The sequence below is a fragment of the Narcine bancroftii genome, chromosome 14 (genome assembly GCF_036971445.1).
Source record: "Narcine bancroftii isolate sNarBan1 chromosome 14, sNarBan1.hap1, whole genome shotgun sequence".
In the NCBI taxonomy this organism is placed as follows: domain Eukaryota; kingdom Metazoa; phylum Chordata; class Chondrichthyes; order Torpediniformes; family Narcinidae; genus Narcine; species Narcine bancroftii.
The window spans coordinates 36,767,985-36,787,450 of record NC_091482.1 but is presented as its reverse complement, the minus strand read 5'-3'; the positions used below and the strand labels follow the sequence as shown (position 1 = coordinate 36,787,450).

At 38.7% G+C, this 19,466-nt stretch overlaps 1 protein-coding gene across 4 annotated transcripts in view; it reads right to left on the bottom strand.

Annotated features, from left to right (window-relative positions):
- Positions 1-19,466, bottom strand: part of LOC138749990 (RNA-binding protein FUS-like) — a 49,005-nt gene that overhangs the window by 25,563 nt on the left and 3,976 nt on the right. For all 4 annotated transcript variants that reach the window (XR_011348994.1, XM_069912123.1, XM_069912125.1 and 1 more), the window contains exons 4-7: positions 6,340-6,430; positions 6,131-6,263; positions 4,071-4,183; positions 3,274-3,421 (exon numbers count right to left, since the gene is read on the bottom strand). Coding sequence is in view for 3 of the 4 variants with exons in the window: in XM_069912123.1 (XP_069768224.1) it covers positions 3,274-3,421; positions 4,071-4,183; positions 6,131-6,263; positions 6,340-6,430 (485 nt within the window). In the remaining variant the exon portion in view is untranslated. The remainder of the gene's footprint in view (positions 1-3,273; positions 3,422-4,070; positions 4,184-6,130; positions 6,264-6,339; positions 6,431-19,466) is intronic.

Genomic DNA, 19,466 nt, shown 5'->3' with positions numbered 1-19,466 from the left:
TGTGGGCTGATAACAGGAATAGGTCTATCCTTGAGTATGTTTTATGTCTAGTCGAGTAGTATGAGTATTCCTTTTCTTTTGGGTTTTGTTTCCTCCATATGTCCACAAGTTTCATTTCTTGCATTGATTTAATTATAAATTTGGTTACTTTGTTCTTCCTGTTAATTTTTTTCCCCGTTTTATCCATATTTGGATCCAAATTCAGATTGAAATCCCCTCCTATTAGTATGTTCCCTTGCGTATTAGCTACCTTCAAAAAGATATCTTGCATAAACTTTTGATCTTCTTCGTTAGGTGAATATATATTAAGTAGATTCCAAAGCTCTGAATATATCTGACATTTTATCATAACATATCTCCCTGCTGGATCTATTATTTCCTCTTCTATTTTAAATGGCACATTTTTGCTAATTAATATAGCCACTCCTCTTGCTTTTGAATTATACGATGCTGCTGTTACATGTCCTACCCAATCTCTCTTTAATTTCTTGTGCTCCAATTCAGTTAAGTGTGTTTCTTGGACAAATGCTATATCTATTTTTTCCTTTTTCAGTAAATTTAGTAGTTTCTTCCTTTTAATTTGGTTATGTATTCCATTAATATTTAGAGTCATATAGTTTAGCGTAGCCATTTTATATTTTGTTTATCTTCTCTTTCCGTTTTTCCATCATTACCTTTCCTCCTTTTCCATTTCTGTTTTCTTATTTTCAACTCTTTACCAGACAACATTCCTACAACATCCAACATTTTCCTTATTCTCCTATTTCTATCTTCTTTATCCCCAATCTCCCCTTCCCCTCCTGAGTTGCCCTTTATCCCTTGTCGGACAACCACATCTCCCCTCTCCATTTGGATTTGCGAATCCACTCGCAAGCGTCAACTGATTTTGCAGTGACCGCTCTTTTCCCCCACCCAGCCCCCCCCAGAAAAGATTTCGCTTTTTATATGTCACAAAGGTCACTCTTTTAATTCCCTCCTTATTCTCTCTATTCCATTACCTTCCCTTATTAATTCTTGTCTATACTCTCTATGTTTTCCTCTAATTACAGATACTTTCACATATGCCCATTGTCTCTATTCACTCTTATACCTCTTTACCCGCATACATATCAATCGTGGTCATTTTTACCCTCCTTGCCCGTCTTCATCCCTCAGTCTATTTTTGTCTTTACCCACATACATATCAATCGTGATAATTTTTGCTCTCATTACCCGTCTTCATCCCTCAGTCTATTTTTGTAATTGTTCTGCAAATTTTCGTGCTTCTTCTGGATCCGAGAATAGTCTGTTTTGTTGTCCTGGAATAAATATTTTCAATACCGCAGGATGCTTCAGTGTAAATTTATATCCTTTCTTCCATAAAATCGCTTTTGCTGCATTGAACTCTTTTCTCTTCTTTAGGAGTTCAAAGCTTATATCTGGATAAATGAAGATTTTTTGCCCTTTATACTCCAGTGGTTTGTTGCCCTCTCTTACTTTTTCCATTGTCTTCTCCAGTACCTTTTCTCTTGTAGTATATCTTAGGAATTTTACTACAATAGATCTTGGTTTTTGTTGTGGTTGTGGTTTAGGGGCCAATGCTCTATGTGCCCTTTCTATTTCCATTTCTTGCTGTAGTTCTGGACATCCTAGGGCCTTAGGGATCCATTCTTTTATAAACTCCCTCATATTCTTGCCTTCTACATCTTCCTTAAGGCCCACTATCTTTATGTTATTTCTTCTGTTATAATTTTCCATTATATCTATTTTTTGGGCTAGTAATTCTTGTGTCTCTTTAGTTTTTTTATTAGATTCCTCCAATTTCTTTTTTAAGTCTTCTACCTCCATTTCTGCTGCTATTGCCCGTTCTTCCATCTTGTCCATTTTTTTCCCCATTTCTGTTAAGGTCATATCCATTTTATTTATTTTCTTTTCTGTGTTGTTTATTCTTCTTCTTAAATCATTGAATTCCTGTGTTTGCCATTCTTTAAATGACTCCATGTATCCTCTAACAAGAGCAAGTATATCCTTTACCTTGCCTTTCCCTTTATCTATTTCACTGTATTCTTCCTCTTCTTCTTCCTCTAGGTTGACCATCTGTTGTTTCTTTGCTGCCCTTTCCTCCTCTTCTTTCTTGTTTCCATTGTCTTCTGTGGTCTCTTCTTGCTGCAGGTGTTCTGCAGCTGTCGTTGCCGGCTGTGGAGATCGACTCCCCAGCTGGTCCCCCCTCCCGTCGGTGTGTTTTTTTTCATGCGCGGTTGCGCACTTTTACTCGGCTCTGTGAGCCATTGTTGTAGTTCTCTTTCTACCGACCTGAGGTAGTGGGGCCCTCTCTCCACAGCGGGCCTCTTCGGACAGGTAAGGCCTTCACCTTTTTCCTCCGTTGTCTTCTCTTCCTCTCTTCTTTCCGTTGATTTTGATTTTTCTCCTTTTGTCTCCATCTTCTTTCCACCTTTATACTCACTTTTCTTTAACTTGTATTTCTGTGCCTTTGTATTTTCTCTTGTTTTTCCCGACTTTTCTGGAGAGGGCTGGAGTTCACCGTCCGGCCACTACTCCATCACGTGACTGATCTCCGACTATACCAATCTTAGTGAAGGGTTGGAACTAGAAGGACATTAACACATTCATAAAACTGAGATTACACAGTTCTCTTACATGCTGTAGGCAAAATTGCCAATACAAAATCTTAGTGAGAAAACTCAAAATTGGGAAAAATCTCTCCCAAAAGCCAAAAGATTCATGACAGTTTAGATGCCCTATTTTCAATTAATACCTCAAATCTCAAAATGATTGGACCAACAAACTGATCACATTGCTTCAAAGGTCTAAAAAGTTGATTTGAAATTTCATCCAAGAAATTATTAGAGCTTTTTGGCAAGATAAGTGAAATGTTAAAGGGCTTTTTCTGAATGTTTGAACCCTTTCCACTCCATCTTAAAATTCAACTCTGAATAGAAAGATTAGCACACAGCTAGCATAAAGCTCACTGGTCAGTGAATGCAAAACAGGCTGCTTTGGTTGAAATCTTTAGGTAAATACTTTGTCACAAAAGATAGAAAAATTAGGTAGAAGCTAGTATGAATAAAATGGATCAATGGAAACAAGTGAATAACATGGGACTCCTCCCTGCATTCATCTGCACAATGTGGCAGAATCAATTAAACCTTTATAACCAAGTTGTACAAAAGTGTTCTTAATTTTGTAACAAAAGTGATTAAAGTTTTAAGTGATACTGCTAAAAAAACTCAAAGTCAACAGATTAGTTATAATTACGATTAAAGAAACACCTACCCCATTCTACCACGTCCTCCTCGGTCTCCATCAAATCCACTGTTGCTGTATCCTCCACGGCCTCGACCACAATTACCTTGTTGTCTGCCGAAGTTTCGATTATCATCTTCAAATTTACTTCTGCCAGATCTATCCTGCTCATAGTCAGCTTAAAAGTGGAAGAGTAGGACAAGAAATGTAAAAATTGCTGCTCCACAAATAAACCATCTTCTTCAGATATAGTTACATTTTTCACAAGTTAATCAATTTTCAGTTATGCACATTAACAGCATAGAGCCCCCACCACCACTACTGTGAATAATACAAAGCCTTTAAACATGTTGAAAAGTAGTTTAAAAAAATTACACTATATAGTTTTCTTACAATTCAGTAACTAAATTCAGTTTCACTACAACCAGTGGAACATCTTCTGGCATGTGGGTTCATGGATCCCAATGCTCCACCACTTTTTCCCCCATTAACATACCACCTTAAATAATCTCAAATTAACCACAGAACACCTATGGTATCTACCATAGGTGCTGTGGTTAGTAAGGGGTTGCTTAAGGTGGTATGCGAGTTGGAAAAAACGTTGAGAACCACTGCTCTACTAGGTAATCAGCTGACGACAGTTGGAATCTCTGCCAAGCACTAAAATTATACATCCTCCAAACAAGATCTTCTCATCTAGCACTAAATATCTGAATCGCCCAACATAAATAGGTAGATATTAGGGTGGAGCTCATTCTCCACTACATGGCATCTCTAGGTTTCGTGACTGTGTTTTGAGCAGTCTCGATCAGATGCAACACACTTACCTCCTGATCGCTGTTGGCCATAGCTCTCGTGAGGTGTATGGTAAGAGGTTGAGTGGCTGTAACTTGATTGGTTTGACTGGGTACTATAGTCAGTTTCCGATTTTGGGCCATAACTGCAAGAGAAGTAATTAGATGCAAATTTTTCACTCTGGAAGCCAAAATTTATCTGGTAGCCACAAGCAATGTAGCTGTTAATGCATCACTGCCCTTGGTTGATGCAAGCATTCGGAGCCAAAAATGTTCAGAGGCTAATAATTGGTTAAGAAAACTATTGTAGTTCCAAATTCTTGTCAAAGGGACATAGTAAGCAGTTATTTGAGGCCTTCATCCATTCAAATCCTCCATGTTTCCTGTCATTTACTATCAAGGAAAGAAATTAAAAGCAGCAAAAGTTCAGTAAGTCAGGCATCATCAGTGGATAAAGATTACATTTTGTTTTTCAATGAATGGGCCTGACCCCAATATTTCCAATACATTATTTTAGCTTACCAGCATCTGCTGCCTTTGCACAAAGTTTGAAAGGGGGAAAAGTGCCAAATTTGGCAATCACACCAACAGGGCAGGCAGCTAAGGGAACTAATTTCACTGGGTGAGTCAAACAGCAAAATGTAAAGCAGTATTTAGTGGGGTACATGACATTTATGTGGAGTATTTAGTGGGGTACCTCACGATATTTACCTCATGGGGTACCTCGTGACATTACTCACTGGGTGAGTAAAACAGCAAAATGTAAAGCAGTATTTAGTGGGGTTACTTCATGACATTTCTGCAGGAAAAATAGACAACTTAAAAAGTTATTTCAAGCTGGACCACCGACTTGTCAAGAAAATTTCAAGCTGAATTTCAGGCTGTTTAAAACAGGACACCGATGGTTGATAAAGGTGCAGTCCACTCAAGAACCTGTTACCAAATGGCAAGTAGCCAGAAATCAATTATGGATACAGATCAAACAGTTACAATTCAATCCAAGCTAAAAACAAAAGTTGAAGATAAACCAAAGATAACTCTTTCTAGAAAGATTGGGGCACAGATCAGCATGGACCAGAGGGGTACAAAAACAATATGCAAACTTAACAGCAAAACAGTTTGTTCAATGGATTTTTAATATTACAAAATGAACCATATTTATATTTAAAAGAATGGGTGCATTAAGGCTGGGTACCACAGAGCAAGTGTTACCATGTAACTAAGGCACACACTATTGCTCTGGACAGGAACAATCTTCCAAAATCAAGTAAACTTAACAATCATGCAGTAGTTGCAGGATGAAGAATTGCTTACCGTTTTGAGTCCTTGTTCTGCAGCTGCTCAAATTGGAAGTGTGGACTGGGAGGACCAGGACTCATTCAACCCCATGTTACAATAAGTCAATCAGGGGTAAGTAGCATAAATTTGCCTAGGCTAAAATAAATTAGTTATTTACTTAACTGTGGTATTAAATGGCACAGGAAGTTGGCAAGGCATGCTCTACAAACAATCTTGTAATATATACAAAGCGTTTTACTTGGCTGACCAGGTGTCAGACACTGGATGTGCTGTACATTAGTTCCTGTTTAGAAGGATATACTACTGAAGGCCTTTTTTTTTTTTAAAAAAAAAGTTGAAAAAACAGAAATGGGAACGATTGTAGTTCAGGACATTGTAATTTATAACCAGCCGGCTGGAAACTGCACAGGAAGGGGAAGGAAAACAGGGACCTCCAAGAAATCCTGTCCCAACAAAGAAACGCTATATTTATAAATTAGAGAATCCATGTGATTTAAAGAAACATCTTAAGATTCAATGGTAGTTCCAAGTAACAGTACCAGAGTAGAACTAGAGTGGACAGAGGCAAGAGTATAAAGGACAAGCATGTGCAATTATATCTAGGGCATCATTTATATAGGCAAAACTTGGAAGTAGGAGAAAACATCACCTGTTATATAGTAGAGGGGAAGACCTGTACAATCGTGATCTTCTTTCAAACCAGGACCAGAGGTTTGAAGGGACAAGTATCAATTTTCTTGCTTAAAAGCATTAAATGCAAAATATTTAAAAATCTAACATTACTGGCATATTACCTGCTCGGGGAATCCGAATGCTGTCCATAACTTCCATACATCTGCTGTGGCCCGTAAGTATTACGGGCTCCTTCACTTCCATAGCCGTGCCCACCCTGTCCATAACCAGATGTTGAAGATTGAGAATTCAAACCTGAAAAATAGAAGTCATTACATTGATGTAGATGCACTTTTCAAGAAAAGCTACAATGAGGCAAAATTAGATATACCTGACTGTGCTTGTCCATAACTTGAACCATACCCACTTTGGCCTTGTCCATATCCTGAAGCATCACCAGACTGCTCATAGCCACCATAACCCTTAGCAGAGAGATGTACATTAGTTACAAAACTGTTTACTTGCATATACCCACCTAATTACACTCCCTTCCCAATTGGGTATTCTGCTAAAACATTTCCACATTTTGACAGAATGACTTACCAGGCTATTTACTTTACCACAACTCTGAATCCATCTTTACTCCTCCTTTACAAAGAAATGCACAACTCCAGCTACCATCAAGGTAATTGCACAAATTTGCAGATAAAATAGACTCCAAAACTAAGAGTACAGTTTGTTGAAGTTAGAGGTTGATACAGAGGAAGCAGACGACCTATTAGTTTATATATCAGATCCCAATAGATCTATCCCAGGTGTTAATCTGTGTTTTCTCAATTCAGCTCTTTTTCTGGATACAAATTAAACCTTCATAAAAGTGAACTTTTTCCGATAAAAATGCAAGTCCCTATCTACACTCGAGTACCATAATTTCATACACTTGGGGGTTAAAATTACTAAACAATTTAAAGATTTATATAAACTCAATGTTTTTCATCCATTCAAGGACATGAGATTGTCTTTTTCTAGATTGTCTCCTTTATCATTATCTTTAATACGTCATATTAATGCAGTTAAAAATTATAATATTACTTAGGTTTTTGAATATTTCAAGCGATTCCAGTTTTCATCCTCAAATACTTGTTTTAATATTAACTCAAAATTTTTTTCCTTTATTTGGAAGAACAAAAATTCTAGAATTAGTAAATTTCATTTACAACAATTGAAAAAAATGGTGGTATGGCCTTACTAATTTTAGGTTTTATTACTGGGCTTAATAATGTTTGTTATCTAACTTTTTGGATTTTTAAATTGACCAATTGGACTGTCCATTATGGACAGATTTAGAATTGAAATCTAAACAGCAGTATTCAGTGGCCTCTTTATTGGGACCTCTCTTCCATTTAGTTTTTCCAAGATCAATAATGACATATCTAATCCAATACTCATATTTGCAAATCTGGTTCCAATTTAGGAAATTTTTAATTTTCAAAAACCTTTGTTTGTTTTATCTAGTGCTATCTCAATTTTTTTTCCGACCATCAATAATTGATCAATCTTTATACTGAAATCAAAGATATTGTTTATTTTGCAAATTTTTAAAGAAAGGTTGTTTAATGTCTTTTGAACAGCTGGCAAGTAAAAATGACTTACCAAACATTCAGGTTTTTAGATATTAGAAATTTCTAAATACCATATTACCGGACTTTCCATTTGTATATCCACCAGATCCAGTTGATATTTTTCAATTGAATCCTTCTCAGAAAGGATTAATTGGAATTATACATGATAGATTATTTATGTTACATCCAGTACTTCATAATAAGATTAAAAAGGCTTAGGAATTGGAACTTGCAAGAGCCTTAGAGATCTATGGGACAAGATTCTTAAACTGGCCAACACATTTTCAATATATGCCTGACATTCATTAATATAAAGTGGTGCATCATGTTCACATGTCTAAAGATAAGCTGGCTTGTTTCTTTTCTAATATTAACCCTACTTGTGACAGATGCAAATCTAATATTGCTACAATGACAAGTTTTGGCCTTGTCCATCCTTAGAAATCTATTAGAAAGAAATGTTGAATATCTTTTCAACTGCATTTCAGGTTATTGAACCAAAGGAGTTTTTCCTCTACATTATTGGCTAGAAGAGCCATCTTATTCAAATGGGAAAACTCTAGACTTCCAACAGTGTTTCAATGGTTCCTTCATATTATATCTCACAAAATGAGATATCATATTTTGAATCATCTGTGACATTTGAAGAGACATTGTGACCTTTTATATCTTATTTTCATTTAATGTACTCACCCTTCCAGATGAGATATAGTTTTACCTTTTTTTTGATTCACAGTATGAATCAAAAGCTACAAAATATGCAACACTCAGGACAAGCTGCTCTAATTTTTTTTAAAAATAGGATAGGTTAGGTGGAGAACATACACAAACACGTTGTCTTTTCTGTCTTCACCCAGGGCAGTGGAGTAGGGATCTGAGTTTATACTGTTGGAAGTTTTATCTTGAGATATAACACGTGTGATATTTTCAGTTTCATTTCCTTTTCTTCATTGTACATTATAAAAACCAAAAAAGTTGGATATAGGAGAAGTAGTGGAAGAAAGCAAAATGTTGAGTACAATATTTGTCATTGTTAAAGTACAGAGGCAATAGCTGGAAGCTGTGTACAAAATGCTATTTGGCAGATTTTTATAAGCCTCCAGTAGAGGCCATTAATTGGCCAAAGTATTACCAACTATCCTCACTTGTGCATTTCAACAGGTTCCTGGGAAGAGCAACTCTTGGGTACAAATGCATTTATTACAATATGAAACAATGGATTGATTTATGGTTAAAATACCCAGTCCTCTGCCTAGGATGACAATGACTTCAAGATTTAAACCCAAAGGCTTGTCAAATATTTTGATTTAATGCACATCAGGAGTTTGACACAGAATAAATTAATTTGTCTAGACAGATGATCATCAGGCAAAGACAACTATTTTGTAAATTTCTAATGCAGATTTGGAAAACAAGATTCAAATTAGCTATCTTCTCAACTTGGGGTTTCACATTCAAGCATATTTTTTTAAAAAATCAGTAATATTAAGTTTCACCCCTTTGAAATAAGCAGTGAAAGAAACCATCCCAATTGTCATATGACAAAATAAGATCAGTTATTGACAGGAGGGTTTGACAAAATCTGTTTAAAATAATTCATTTTAAATGTTAGGCAAGCTATTCTAATTTTTAAAAAATCATTTATGGGATGGGTTGTCATTAGTTTCACTCTTGCTCCAAAGCTATTTACTAATGAGCATTTTTCAAATAGTCATACCCAATATGGGGAAATTGTTATGAGCCCAGAGGACCCCAAAACCCAGCAGCAATATATATTCACCAAAACAAATGGTTCTTCAAACAAAAGTTGCTTTTAATTATGTTTACATGTGAAAATAGAATCACACTTTAAATTAACCCCCCTTCTAAAAAAACTAATTCTAAGTGCATGTGTGTAATGTATGCGCAAGTTCAGAAAAGTTCTTTGGCTCACAGTCCAGTCTCCCTTCTCATTCTTCCAAGTTCTCTGATTATAGACAACTCTTAAACTGTGCACAAAATTTAACATTTATAAAGTTCACCAGACTTTGGTGCTTGAAAGGTAAATGGTTACCACTCAGGAATGTTCTTGTCAGTTTTCAGAAATAAATTTGTTATTCCAGGTCATCCACAACTGATGTACTTCCATCAGCCACTCCAGTGTCTTGTTGACAAAACATGCCCCTTCAGGGTTCTCCAGATGATAACCTCCTTCAGGTCACCAGAGTTCCTTTTTGTTTCTCTTATTCCAAGTGAAACATTAGATAGCCAGTCCTCTCTTCTTGCATGAACCACAAGGGCTTTGACCAGTCCATCTTCCAAAATGGAGCTTCTTGCCAGCTTCTCCTGTTCTAGTCCCAGCTACTCTTGCTGACTAACACTATACAAGTGATCTGTTTCTCTGAGAGAAAGTCAGTTTTACAAAACAGTAAGCTCTTACAACAGCAAGCTCTCCTCCAGGCAATATGTGGCTTCAAGCTCTTTCACCTGTTGCCATTTGTAAACAACAATCCATTAGTGAAGTCTCTTGAGCACTTTTCAAAGCTCTTGCAAAAAGCTGTGTAGCAGAGCTCCAGTATTTCAAATAAGATCGGTTTTAAAGTGTTTGTATGTAACCTACTCTAACAAACCTTTCCAATTTATCTCCCCAAAAATACATCTATATACTCTGTCACAATACCCAATTAAACTTGCAATATTCAGCCCAAATTGTTGGGAGGCTACAAAGAGCTTCAAAACAATTTACAATTTTGACTGCTAAACCTGGGTCAATTGTGATAATAAAAATGGATAATACAAAGGAAAGCTGTGGGAAAATAGGTACATAAATTTTATTACATCTATTAATTAAAAATCAATTAAAACCATAAACTTTGATAACAGATGAACCAGAGTGTGATAGAGACTGAGAAATGGGCAAAATTCAGACATAGGACAAAAGTGCTGGAGAAATTCTGCAAGTCACACAGCATCCAATGAAGCACAAAGCAGTCAGCATTTCAACCCTGTGCCTTTCTTCAGGAGTTAACAATCGTATCCTGAATGTAAGCAAATTTGAATGAAAACTGGAATTGCTGAGGAAATTTAATTTAAATAAAAGTTTGTTGGATCCAAATCAAAACTCAGCTCTTATTTTGAAAGACAATGAAAAATGCAGTAACCCAAATTTAAACTCCTTAATGGGATACTAAATGGAGCAAATTTGGATATCCAGAGGATTTTATGTGCAGGTCAAGGGTCAGTTGAGTTGTCATACTCAATGTCTGCTCCAGCAACTCAATTAATATGTCACAGGAAGGAAGCAGAGAGGTTTTAATCCAGAAGAAATGCCAATCCAAAAACAGACTGCAGAAGTCTTCATGGAAAAACTGAAAGACAACCAGAAAAACATAGCACAGCTGCTACAGTCCCAGACCCAGAATAAGCAGGGACATCTGGTATTCTTCCATAATGACCTACTGCCTAGTCATTAAGGCAAAAGTCCCAAATCACATGCAAAAAGCTGTTTGAATAAAGTTTCAATTAAGTTGTAGCACCCAGATGAAGCGTCTGTTGATGTTGCTCACGGCTGGGGTGACTCTCCTAAAGTGTCTCCCTATCCTTGCCAACTAACAGTCTGTATCTTTATAGGTATAGTAGTTAAGACAATATGTAAACTTGGGGGAGGGGGGTTAGTTATGACATTGGAACAATTAGCATAGTGGCTTGTGCAACACTTAAAATTTAAGTTCAAACCTTAGATACTGATGCATTAAGTTACTGGAATTACTTGATTAAAGTGAACGTTACATAATCAAATTACATTTTGCACTGTCTTTTGTCTTTTAAGCAGTATTCTTTTGCAGATGCATTAGTTAGGCATTTTTAAGTGAGTCTCAGTCAACCAGAAAATTCACTTTTCTGGCATCAGTTATTCCCATATGTGCTGGATCATGGGGATTTTACTATACTAAAATGCTCCAGCAAAATACTTTTGGACAGTTACTGAAATCCCACCCCCAGTCTTAGTTGCTATCAAAAGTAACGCATTGTATTGCAATTGGAATGAAATATACACATTAACCAATGATTTACAACAGGATTAAGCAAAAGACTCAAGTTTATACACTTTTGCTCAAGGATCCAGAAGACTCAACCTTTACAATTGTAAAAAGGTTAAAAAGCAATCTGCCCAGAACACTGTGGCATTAAAGTGAATCTATTGGTAAAGGTGTTGGTATAATTAAGGGGGACATATACACTATGCTCCAACAACAGACACAAATCTGAAATTGTCTTGCTGAGCAAAATTAAAAATACACCCAGTAGCTGGAGAACTTGAGAGTGCAAGTTGAAGAATTAGCCCATATTTGAAAAGAAAACATTCTGTTCAATGTCAGGATGGTCCAAGTTGAAAAGTGGAACCAGAGAAAGTGAGCCATTTCAAAGTGGCAGAGGATCAGAACATCAGGAAGCAGCACTGGGCACAGTGAGGTGTTGGTCAGTCTTAGATTATCCACTTTCTATGGTTTTGAAGGTGGGAGTTAGAGTGAGTGGATGAAATTTATCATCTTTCAAAAATCAGATTCTAAAATTGTTCCCAAATTGGAAAATAACAAGTGCAATTCTACCATTTAATACAGAAAAAATTAAAATAAGAAAGATATTGCCAAGTTAGCATAGCATTAGTAGGGAAAAGTTCAAGTTTATTACCATCTGATTATACAAAACAGGTTCTCCAGACACCAGTGCGCACACAATGCATAACTAGTAATTGCTTATATACATAAATATAGAACACAAAAATCAATTTGAACAAATATCAGAATAATTTACTGGTTTCATTTATGAATGGCCCAATCTCACAGCCTGACAGTTCTGATCTTGTTGCTCCCCTATCTTCTTCCTGATCAATAGTTCAAATGTACTACGTTGGATGGTAGGGATCCTCAACAATTCTTTGAGCCTTCTTTACGAGCACTCCTGGTGAATGTTGACAATAGAGGAAAGGGAGACCCCCAGTGATCTTCTCAGCCATTTTAAAGACCCTCTATATTGACTTCTGGTCTGAACCTTTACAATGACTATACCACACAATGCTGCTGACAGACAGGACATTCAATTGTGCTCCTATAAAATATTGTCAAGATGGGGGCCAAGGCCAATTTCCAAGGCTTCTTTGGCTTGGCTTCGCGGACGAAGATTTATGGAGGGGGTAAAAAGTCCACGTCAGCTGCAGACTCGTTTGTGGCTGACAAGTCCGATGCGGGACAGGCAGACACGATTGCAGCGGTTGCAGGGGAAAATTGGTTGGTTGGGGATGGGTGTTGGGTTTTTCCTCCTTTGCCTTTTGTCAGTGAGGTAGGCTCTGCGGTCTTCTTCAAAGGAGGTTGCTGCCCGCCAAACTGTGAGGCGCCAAGATGCACGGTTTGAGGCGATATCAGCCCACTGGCGGTGGTCAATGTGGCAGGCACCAAGAGATTTCTTTAGGCAGTCCTTGTACCTTTTCTTTGGTGCACCTCTGTCACGGTGGCCAGTGGAGAGCTCGCCATATAACACGATCTTGGGAAGGCGATGGTCCTCCATTCTGGAGACGTGACCCATCCAGCGCAGCTGGATCTTCAGCAGCGTGGACTCGATGCTGTCAACCTCTGCCATCTCGAGTACTTCGACGTTAGGGATGTAAGCGCTCCAATGGATGTTGAGGATGGAGCGGAGACAACGCTGGTGGAAGCGTTCTAGGAGCCGTAGGTGGTGCCGGTAGAGGACCCATGATTCGGAGCCGAACAGGAGTGTGGGTATGACAACGGCTCTGTATACGCTTATCTTTGTGAGGTTTTTCAGTTGGTTGTTTTTCCAGACTCTTTTGTGTAGTCTTCCAAAGGCGCTATTTGCCTTGGCGAGTCTGTTGTCTATCTCATTGTCGATCCTTGCATCTGATGAAATGGTGCAGCCGAGATAGGTAAACTGGTTGACCGTTTTGAGTTTTGTGTGCCCGATGGAGATGTGGGGGGGCTGGTAATCATGGTGGGGAGCTGGCTGATGGAGGACCTCAGTTTTCTTCAGGCTGACTTCCAGGCCAAACATTTTGGCAGTTTCCGCAAAACAGGACGTCAAGCGCTGAAGAGCTGGCTCTGAATGGGCAACTAAAGCGGCATCGTCTGCAAAGGGTAGTTCACGGACAAGTTTCTCTTGTGTTTTGGTGTGAGCTTGCAGGCGCCTCAGATTGAAGAGACTGCCATCCGTGCGGTACCGGATGTAAACAGCGTCTTCATTGTTGGGGTCTTTCATGGCTTGGTTCAGCATCATGCTGAAGAAGATTGAAAAGATGGTTGGTGCCAGAACACAGCCTTGCTTCACGCCATTGTTAATGGAGAAGGGTTCAGAGAGCTCATTGCTGTATCTGACCCGACCTTGTTGGTTTTCGTGCAGTTGGATAATCATGTTGAGGAACTTTGGGGGACATCCGATGCGCTCTAGTATTTGCCAAAGCCCTTTCCTGCTCACGGTGACGAAGGCTTTGGTGAGGTCAACAAAGGTGATGTAGACTGTAACCAAATAGGGGAAAGCAAACCAGTGGATAGGATGAAAATGACATTTGCAAGACTAAAAAAAGTGCTACTGGCAAAAATTGATGAAATGCTGCAAGCGATCACTGCTGCAGATACAGATCTTTACAATCTCACCAAGGAAACAATACAGGGATTCATTTGCTTATGATATCACTAGTTGGCAGTATCAGTTGGAAGGATGCAGACACTTCAAGGCAATATAGGTAGAGTGTGGCAAATGCAATGAGAAAAATGTAATGTCACCCGCTTTTGTACCAAAGTTAGGTGGAAAATTTAGCAACAGATTTGGAATTAATGTTTGGGTGACCTGGGTATTGTACACAAATTACTAAAAGTTAGTGTGCAGGTACAACAAGCAATTGGGAAGACACAGTATGTTGGCCCTCATTATAAATGGATTTGAGTACACAAGGATATAGGATGTGGTGATAATGCAACATTATATATGGCCTCGCCTGCACCATTTCATCTGATGCAAGGATCGACAAAGAGATAGACAACAGACTCGCCAAGGCAAATACCGCCTTTGGAAGACTACACGAGAGTCTGGAAAAACACACAAAGATCAGCGTGTACAGAGCCATTGTCATACCCACGCTCCTGTTCGGCTCTGAATCATGGGTCCTCTACCGGCATCACCTACGGCTTCTAAAATGCTTCCATCAGCGCTGCCTCCGCTCCATCCTCAACATTCATTGGAATGACTTCATCACCAACATCGAAGTACTCGAGCTGGCAGAGTCCGCAAGCATCGAATCCATGCTGCTGAAGACCCAACTGCGCTGGGTGGGTCACGTCTCCAGAATGGAGGACATTCGCCTTCCCAAGATCGTGTTCTATGGCAAGCTCTCCACTGGCCACCGAGACAGAGGTGCACCAAAGAAGAGGTACAAGGACTGCTTAAAGAAATCTCTTGGTGCCTGCCACATTGACCACCGCCAGTGGGCTGATATCACCTCCAACCGTGCATCTGGACACCTCACAGTTCGGCAGGCAGCAACCTCCTTTGAAGAAGACCGCAGAGCCCACCTCACTGACAAAAGAGCAAAAACCCAACACCCAACCCCAATCAACCAATTTTCCCTTGCAACCGCGCCTGCCTGTCCCGCATCGGACTTATCAGCCACAAACGAGCCTGCAGCTGACGTGGACATTTACCCCCTCCATAAATCTTCGTTAAAGAAGAAGAAACACTTGGTATTGCCCACTTCAATTTTTTCCTTCATTTTTCAGGTTATCTATTTCTGGCATCAAGCCAGTGAGCCTTCACTGCACTCTCCCTGTCACAAGCCACAACTGAAAACACAAATTTCCTTTGCGCTTTGGCTGGGCTATCTAGGGACAAATGTCTCAAATCAGAAGGCAAGAATTTCTTCACCTGATGGTGGCAAATCTGACATTTTTTTTTACTTGACAGTTTGATTATAAAATGTATTCTGCTCACAAAGTTTTAGTAATCATGGAATACAAAAGTAATGCAATTCAGAGCACTGAGATAAAAGATAACTGTTGTTACTGAATAGCAGGTGGCTAAAACCTCTGCTCAATGGCATGGAGTAGACATTTCACAGTTGTCTGTGGAACAGCAGAGTAAAAGGCTGAACTTTATGCTAAGACATTCTAGTGTCCACCATGGAAAAGGTGATTTAAGAAAACAAATCCAGCTAAATCAATTGCATGCATTACAATAGACATTTTGAAGAGAACCATCTCAACCAATCTCTTATGCACTCATCTGGAGACTTTGGAATCTAGATTGTTTTAATTATAGATTGAGAGCTAAACAGCTAGAAGAGACAAAAATCAACTGATGTTCTTCACGAGTCAAGTATTGCTATTTACAGCACCACCAACTGGGTTCGGGTTCAAATCCCACAGTCTGTAAGGAGCATGTTCTCCCTGTGTCTGCATGGGTTCCCTCCCACCATTTGAAATGTACCAGGGGTATAAATTGGGCAGCATGGGCTGAAGTGGCCTGTTACTGTGCTGCATGTATAAATTTAAATTTAAAACTTGTCAATTTACCTCGTGTTAGTAAACTCATGATATCCCAAAATACCACCTTCTCCTGCAATTGCAAAGTGCTCCAGAGAGACTCCTGGACTCCACTCAAGGAGGACAAACTTACTAGCCGTAGAAAACTTGGCTGCTAGGATAGATAGCTTAGCCGTCTAACTTATTCCAGTGGAGTGAACTGCCATAAGAGGGAAGCTTTAAAAGAATGCATGCATGATTATATTACAGCATGTTATGTTCAAAATTTTACTTTAAAAGTTATTACATTGGACTAGAGACAAAATAAAACTCTTCCCAAGAGCTAAAATTACAACACTTGTGAATTTATGATCAAGTCTTTACGTCAGGGATTTGCTCATGAGCAGATTTCAAGTACATACATGCCTGCTGCTCAGAAAACTCCAAGATTAAAATCACTTAAATAATCCAGTTATTTAACAGTTTTCCAAACAATCAAGAAGGATAGTAGAAAAATAGATGTGGAATTCACAATAGCGCTACAAAGATGAACTTGTATTCTTGGTATTGGCTGAAAATATCCACAGCTCTTGAATCAGGCACAAAATTAAATTCAGTCAAACAAGGGATTGAGCAAATTCAAATTTTCTTCTATTCTCAATTTTAAGGCATTTTGATGCCAATATCACCTTAAATTATTATACTCAATTGGTTCATTGACAGACCAAACGATCATCGAAATAAAATTACCAAAACATTACAAACACTGAGTCAAGCTCTTCAGACACGTATATGACAACAGCCAAATGTTACTATATTGCAGCCTCCATTGGTTGTATTAAATACCAATTTAAACAGTAATTAACTGAATAACGGAGAAGGCGGGGAAAAAGGAAAAAACAATTACTTTCAGAGAAGTTGCAAACTTCAAGGCAGCAGTTAAATTACTGGATAACTGAACCAGACCAGCCCAAATCCCATGATAGCAAAGGATAGTTAAAGTAGATCAATCTGAAATTAAAACCATTATCAGAACAATCAGTAACCATCAAGCCAAATTTGAGGAAAACTAGCCAATTTCACCTGGTCTGACCTGCACACAGCCTTAATTAAATTATGTACAAATAATAAATTGGCAATACCAGAGGCAGCCAAAAATCCACAAAAATTCAAACACAAACCAAAGTTGTCTGACTAGTCAGTGGGCATTGTTCACTATTAATCTCACCTCCCAGGACTTGTCCATATTTACAAGCTTAAATGCAGGTAGCAACTGAAGTTCAGATTTATTGTCAGAGTACATACTGTATATGACATCACATACAACCTAGAGATCATTTTTCTTGTGGGTCAGGCAAAATTTCTACACAAGTAGTGCAAAAACCATACTCAAAGTACAAGAGATCAGTGTAAACAAACTCTGCAATGCAGAAAATAAATATCCAATAATAAACAATGTGCTAAGTAAGAGTTCAAGTCCTCGAGGAGTCTGATGGTGGAGGGGTAGCAATTGTTCCTGAACCTGGTACTTGAGGGATCTATACCTCTTCCCTTGATAATCACTGGCAGCATTCCACGTAAACTTTTTCCGATGGTGAGAGTTTTACCTTTTTCTGCTCAGAGGTGATACTGCTTTTCAGCACACTTCCCACTATACATCTGTAGAAGTTTGACAATGTTTCCAATGTCACACCAAATCTCCACAAACTCCTGATAAAGTAGAGGTGATGACTTACTTTCGTCCCAATGACATTTGTATTGGGTCAGGGAAATATTCTCCAAGATGGTGACTCCCAGGAATTTAAATTTGCTCACACTCACCACTTAATCACTGGATTGTATTTCTGTGTCTTTCCCCTCCTCAAGTCTACAATCAGGCCTTTAGTTTTGGTGACATTGAGGTGAGAGGATATTACTGATGTACCATTCAGCCAAGGCTTTAATCTTCCTCCTACATGTTGACATCATCCCTTTTTAACTCACTCCTTCAGGAAGTGCATTCTAGGTACCTACTTTGAATACCTTACCCCAAATCACAAACTAATGCCTCTAGTTTTATGTCTGATATGTAGAAAAGAAAAGTTTCCTGCCTTCTACTCTTTCTATAATCCCTCAAATGTGTTTTCTTTTAACCTTCCCTCCAAGAAAAATGGACTTTTCAGTGTTTCCTCATAATTGAGCTGACCTGCCCTATTGGTGAATCTCCTCAGTACCATCACATCCTTGCTACAGCACAGTGATCAGAACTGCATACAGTTAGTGCCCCATCAGAGAACTGAAGTTCTATCATTTCCCCATTTCTTTTTAATGCAACACTAATGAAGGCCAGTATCTCATGAGCCTTCCAAACCACACTGTTTAGCAACGTGGTCACCTTCAAGAGCAGCAGTTAGTGTAGAGGTTTGTTCAATGCCGTTACAGCACCAGCGACCCAGGAGTGAATCTGATGCTGTCTGGAGGGAGTTTTTAAATGTTCTTCCCGTGTCTGCACGGGTCCCTCTAGGTGCTCTGGTTTCCCCCCACCCTTCAAAACAACAGGTTTGTAGGTCAACTGGGTGTAATTGAATGGCATGGGCTTGTGAGCCAGAAGGGCCTGTTACCATGCATCTAAAAAGTAGGGACATACAAAGTTCCTGTGATATGCAACACTCAAAACCCGATTATAGTATACTTGCCAACTTAATTAGTACTCTCAAAATGCACCAAATTGTTCTGATTAAACTATCTGGCATTTTTACCCCATTTCAACCACACCAGTACCCTGATGCAATCTAAGAATGTTTCACACCATCAACTCCTCCTCTGGTCATGCTTTTCACACCCACATTATTTACAATTATTTCAAGCAATAACTCACAGCATCGATCCCAATGAGAAGATTATTCACAAGCATTCTAGTCACAAAAACAACCTACTCCCATCACCTGGTCTCTTAATGCCAAGCTAATATTGGATCCAGTTTGCAAACTTACCTTTGGTCTTAACCTTTTGAATCATTCTCCCATGTGGAAACTTTTCAAACAGCTCACTAAAATCTTAGTAAATTACATATACTCCCCTCATCAATACACTTACCTCTGCAGAGTATTCAATCATATTGGTCAGGCAGAATCTGGGCTTCAACCCTGTTGAATGAACCAGTCTTTCCAAATAGTCATTAATCTTGCCCCTCCGAATTATTTCCAGCAATTTCCTTACCACTGATGCCTTTCCAGAAAGACACACTCACCTGGTAACTTGCGTGTTCTCTGTTAAGATTTAAATATTTCAGCCAGAGCCAACAATCTCTTCCCCTGCCTCCCATAAATCTCACCCAGTATTGGGCTTTATTCACCTTTATGCTAAATAAAACATCAAATATCCTCCTCAATATATAAAATATCTGCACTAGA